This window comes from Eutrigla gurnardus, assembly GCF_963514095.1.
Source record: "Eutrigla gurnardus genome assembly, chromosome: 2".
In the NCBI taxonomy this organism is placed as follows: Eukaryota; Metazoa; Chordata; class Actinopteri; order Perciformes; family Triglidae; genus Eutrigla; species Eutrigla gurnardus.
This window is the reverse complement of record NC_139916.1, coordinates 494,552-500,219: the sequence shown is the minus strand read 5'-3', so window position 1 is coordinate 500,219 and position 5,668 is coordinate 494,552. Positions and strand designations below refer to the sequence as shown.

General features: G+C 40.4%; 1 protein-coding gene across 1 annotated transcript; it reads right to left on the bottom strand.

Moving 5' to 3' along the window:
• Positions 1-332: 332 nt before the first annotated feature.
• On the bottom strand, positions 333-4,051 carry LOC311024707 (astacin-like metalloendopeptidase). The gene is made up of 10 exons (XM_084027249.1): positions 3,953-4,051; positions 3,656-3,746; positions 3,368-3,553; positions 3,121-3,276; positions 2,867-2,910; positions 2,090-2,764; positions 1,826-1,922; positions 1,405-1,590; positions 1,112-1,264; positions 333-973 (listed from the first exon to the last, which is right to left on the bottom strand). Exons 1-10 carry the CDS (start codon positions 3,987-3,989, stop codon positions 928-930), a joined length of 1,671 nt encoding a protein of 556 aa, XP_083883375.1. The 5' UTR covers positions 3,990-4,051; the 3' UTR covers positions 333-927.
• Between the last annotated feature and the right edge of the window lie 1,617 nt (positions 4,052-5,668).

The window sequence follows — 5,668 nt, the reverse complement described above, 5'->3', positions numbered from 1 at the left end:
GGTTCTCAGAAGGTTCGCAAGTTGAACCAACTGCGAACCAGCACGGGCACCAGCCCGGTTCTTGAACTAGGTTCGCATTGGTGGAAAAGGGGTAAGTGTGACCTGACTAATACACTTCTGGAAGAATGGTCAAAAAGTCCCATAAACATACTCCTAAACCTTGTGGAAAGCCTTCCAGAAGAGTTGAAGCTGCTATAGCTGTTAAGGTGGACCGACGTCATATTAAACCTATGGATTAACAATGGAGGTCACTTATGTTAATATGCGAGTCAAGGCAGGTGAGCAGATACTTTTGGCAATATAATGAATATAATAGCCAAACCATTCAGATATGAAGTTCATATTCTCTTTATTTACAAGTACAGTAAAATACATTTCAACAAACATATTCTTTACATGTCATGATATCTATGTACATCCGGACAGTAATGAGCATTGGAATCCACAAATGTTATTATACATTAATTTACATATATACATCAAAACTTTGGAAGTCTGGTTCACGTGTGACTTATTTCACCACAAACATGTTTCACATCATAGATGACGACTGAATCATCAAACCAGATCAGCAATCAATTACTAAACATTAGTCAGATATTTACTGTTACTGTTCCTCTGTTCAGGTCATTATAATATTTCATGGCCAGCAGCACTTTGAAAATGATCTTAGCACAATCTCTATGAATGCAGGACAGTATTTCTCCTTGAGTAATGGTGACTAAGTTGCTATGAATGAACAAGGACTCTAAGTCTCTGCATCCAACTAGCAGCTGGCAGATAAACATTGATTGCAATCAAAGATTTCATTTTCATAATGTCCAATAAAATAATAATAATAATGCATCTGGTACACAAAACCTTTGGTGGATTATTGTGAGGAATAAAAAAGTAATCTAGTGAGGGATCTTCTCCATCATGGGAGCTTCACTGGCTGTTCCCCCGGCAGTATCTCAAAGTCCATCGACGGTCACTGCCAAAGAGAAACGAGAGCATTTTAGAGCATTTACTACCTGCAGGTTCCATTGTTATCAGGAATAACTGGTGAAACCGTTGGCCGTCACTGGGATGTGGAGGTATGTCCGTGAGAAACTGTTCCAAATCAACTTACCGAATGGTATAATCAATGGAGCTTGTCACTCCTGTGAGGTAATGGTCGCTGGCGACCGTCCAGCTGAAGTATTCCTTAAAGTAGTTGATGTTTGTTTCTGTCTGGCAGTTGGATGTGGTAAAACCAGGAGCACTACAGCAGTAAAACTTCCATCTGGAATACAAGAACAACATACTTTAGCTATCAAATTGTTTAATATAGAATACAACTGCATGATTCACTGTTCAGGTTTTTTCTGACAATTAATAATTGTCTGATTTCTTTTGTAATAAAGTCAAAAAGAGAAGACTCACTTCCTGTCGTTGAAGATGCTGCTGTAATCACTGTAGACTCCTGCAATCACTTCATTGTCTCCACAGTTGTAGTTCATTTCTCCCCAATAGCTACTCACAAAAGCCGACCACCTGCATGTTCTGGTTAGCTTGAAAGCCTTGCATGAAACCGACCAGAGTCGATCTTTGTGTTCCCCACTGAAGAGACTAGTGTGGGGAAAGAACAGCATATTAGAAAGGCTACTATGCTAGGAAACAAGTACAGATATGTAGAAATAGATGTGAATGTGATTCTGTTTAAGTCTAGGCTTGCATTTAGCCCAAATGAAGGTATCGACATTGAAAGAGACTCAGCTAAACATCACATGCTCACGGAACATAAATGTGACGTTTGCTAAATAGAATGTAAAACTGTTAACAAAGAACTGTTTGTTCTGCCCACCTTGTGATGCCAGATACAGCTTGGCCAGGAGGACAGCTGTGACTAAAAGCGTTGGTCAACTTATTGTCCCACTGGTCGTATTGATGGAGGTACGCCTCTGTAAGAAAAAGGTGAGTTTACTGTGTGAGTTACAGGTAAAGGTGTAAAGCAGAAAAGGTCTTACACACTGGAAAAGCTTCATTTCACCAGCATGGTGGAGACTTAAGGAAGAAAACCAAATACTATGCAAACTTCTCCATTTTACTGCTTTATTTGTATACTTACTGCAGACGTAAAGCTTGTTGATCTTCAGGATGTCTTTTTCTGACATGCCTTCCCTCTGACCTATTTGTACTGAGGGATCGAGGGGAGTGATGGTGTCTCCTGTATTCTTTGAGAAGTCCCTCGATGCATAATGCATCACAGATGCGTAGTCGTACTCAACATTTTGGTTGTTTGTGTCCAATCGATCAAAGTTTCTTTCTTGTCCCTGCTGGATGTTTTCATAGTTGATCCTGACGTGAGCGTCCCTGTCACCTCTACTTTGCTCGTGATAGAAGCCGAGTGCGTGAAGCAGCTCATGCTGAATGACGCCATGTTGAATGCATCCTGCACCCAGAGATAACTGTTGAAATCTTCCAGTTCGCCCAACATAGGACCAACATCCTTGTTCCTTCACAATGTTGATGTAGTCACTCTGGCTTGTACGAGGAACAAACCGGATGCAGCTGCTCAAATGGAAGCCGTCCATTGCACTTTGAATGGCGGTCCTGTCAGAGCTGCTAAAGGAATCACTCATTATAAACGGCACATCAACCGTCTGACTTAACTTTGGCCATCTGCACTCAGCACACTTTAATGCGTTCCTTCCATTTGGAATAAAAATATCTCCTTCGATTATAACGTCTGTTGGTAGTTGTTGGTTTGCTGAGAGGATTTGTGAATTGATTGTCTGGGAAACTAAAAGGAAATTGAAAAGATTTAGTCAAGTTAAATTGATCTGACAAACAATGTGAATTGTTGGACTAAAGAAATGCACTAAAATACAATGAAATCAATTACCTTGAGTTGTTCCTTTGCAGTAATTGAAAGTCCAGCGATGATCTCTGTCAATAAAACAACATTGTCATTATGTGATGTCATTAGAAGGCTGAGATCTTCTTTACTAAGGTCCTCAACACAAGCCCGACTCGACTAGCAGCAGTACACAATATAACAGTTAGGAATGCTTACTTTAATGTATCAACAGTGTGCAACGTTAATAACTGTTGGAAGCAGAAATATAAAGTATGACTTCCCGGCGTCACTATATTTACCCATTGTTAGGATTCTTGTGGTGGGTCTGAACTCCTGTTAGGAAGTGGCCTTCAGGGACCTGCCAGAGGAAGTCTTCCTCCCAGTAGTTGAGCGATGTAGTTTGCCGACATTCAAATGTGAACAAGTTTGGAGCAGAGCAGCAGAGTAATTTCCAACTGAAACCAGATCAAGCAAACCATTATACATTTTTAATTTACCATACAACAGTATTCACATTTGAATGCATGCTTTCAACAAACTACCGACCTTCTGTCTCCATGTGCGTTGTTGTAACTGCTGTAGACGCCAGCAACCACATGATTGGCCGGGCAGTTGTAGCTGAGTTCTTTCTCATTTAAGTCCTGGGGTCTGGACCAGGAGCAGTCTGAGGTAGTGCCCAAAGCCTTGCACTCAATCTTCCATTGGCGGTCTTGGTCAATGGCACTGTAGGAGCTTTGACATAAATCCCAATGGTTTAATAGAAGGATCAGAAGTACATTGTAAAGAGTGGATGTTTCTCATGAATCAATGGTTTCAACTTCATGTTGAACGTACCTATTAATCCGAGACACCACGTGTTTATTTGGACAAGTATGACGCAAAATGCCTCTCAAAGTGTTGTCATAGTCCTGTGCTCTGAGTCCAGCTGCAAACAACATTAATGATCAACATCATACAAACACAGTTCATCTGTAAGCCACACCAACAACTGCTGAACCAGAAGTGCTGATGCTGCTTGCAAGATTGACTTTTGATTTTCAGTCTCATCTTTACAAAATCATCTCCCTTCCGTCAGCACATCATGCTCCCATCATTTAGTGTCCATTACAAATAAGAGGTCGATGTTCTTACCTATCAGAAGGACGGAAACCACGATGAAGGTCCACATTGTGTGTGATGTGTCGGTGTCTAACCTGTGAGGAGACTGCCTTCACTGACTGCAAGTGCTGCAATTTATACGCTTGTGACAAGGAAATAGTGACGTCTTCATCCGTATGTGTTTTGGCACATGTTTGCATGAACACGTGTATTTGCTTCCTCATAATTACTTGTTATGACTGAAATAATAATTCCAACACCTTCCTCATCATTGTAGCGTCAGTTACGAGAATCACTGCATAGTATTGTTAAGAAAGAAAAGAAGCGGATCACGTAAACATGTCAGCAAAATGTAAAATAATGCTGCAAATATTCTCTTGATGTTATTTCTTCACTGAGGACAGATCAAGTTTAGGGGAAGAGGTCTTGCTTGGGTAAATATAGAACCATGCACCTTTATTGGTCAAATATAGAATGTAACAAATACTGAACACAACATTAAAGATGTGTAATGACTTTACATTCATAGCTGGTACATCTGACTATCCTGACATGGACCTGTAACCTTGGATCACTCTCAAGGCTGAGATCCCACATCTTAAAGGAATACTGAGGGGAGAATTAGGAGAAGCAACATCTCAATCATTGATCAACAAAATCCACCTTTTAAGTCACTGAATATGTTACTCCTGGCGGAGGATTTGATGTGATACTGTGCATTCAACTCTATCAACATAGTGTTATTCAACATAACACCAAGGTTGACTGAAGCACTTGGGAGGTTGATGGCGATGGGATCCTGAATGTAATGCTGGTTGCAGTAATATCTTGACACTCAGGTGAGCCCATTAGTCATACATTTGGCTGTAACTACTGAGTGATGTCAACACCGCAAATATTTAGTGTCATTCTGGGCGTGACTGACATTCATTGGCAAGTGTTTAAACCACTAACCTGTTCTGGAAAAAAGCCCTGTGCTACTTTTGAGTGACCTATTATCCTCTGATTACTCTGACAGCTTTAAAGGATTTATATGAGAGTTTAAAAAGATTTGACCCAAATATAAGCTCATCAAAAATGTCTGTTTTGTTTTAATAGTAAATCAAGTTTTGTTAACATTGAACAGTTCACCAATCCAGTCAGCAGCTGCAGCACAGTGATCCAAGTATCCAACCCTCCATGTTCTATATTTCCACTTCATTACATGAGACCCCGAAGAGTCTACTTCTGTCGACCAAAGAATGAAGCCTAAATAATCCACTGTGATTCAAAGGATAACATAAAGAAACGTCTGGGCCTGGGAACATGTATAAAGGGACTATTTACCGCTCCAGGTGCACCAGAACTATCCAGTAGGTCTGGACAAAAAGTGGGACACTTCTAAATTGCTACCTTGGTGCTTGATTACAATCAAAAGTTGTATAATCAATATTCCACCTGTATGTGTGTCAGATGGATCGTGTCCAGTTTTAAACAAGTCATAGCCAGGAATGATAGTCAATGGTGTGTAATAGCATGCAAAACTAAAGAGCTGTAATAATGACAGACACGAATGCAGGTAATAGCTTTGCACAAACGAGGAAGCCCTTGGCTGTGATGTTGGATATGATTCATGGTTAGGAGCAGGTCATCCAGTGAGGAATCTGCTGCGGTATTTAGGTGAAATCATTTATTGGTATCTAAAAGAGATCTCTTCTATTCATCTCAAACTGGTGTTGTGCAATAGTTAGGTCACAGTGATAATCAGCA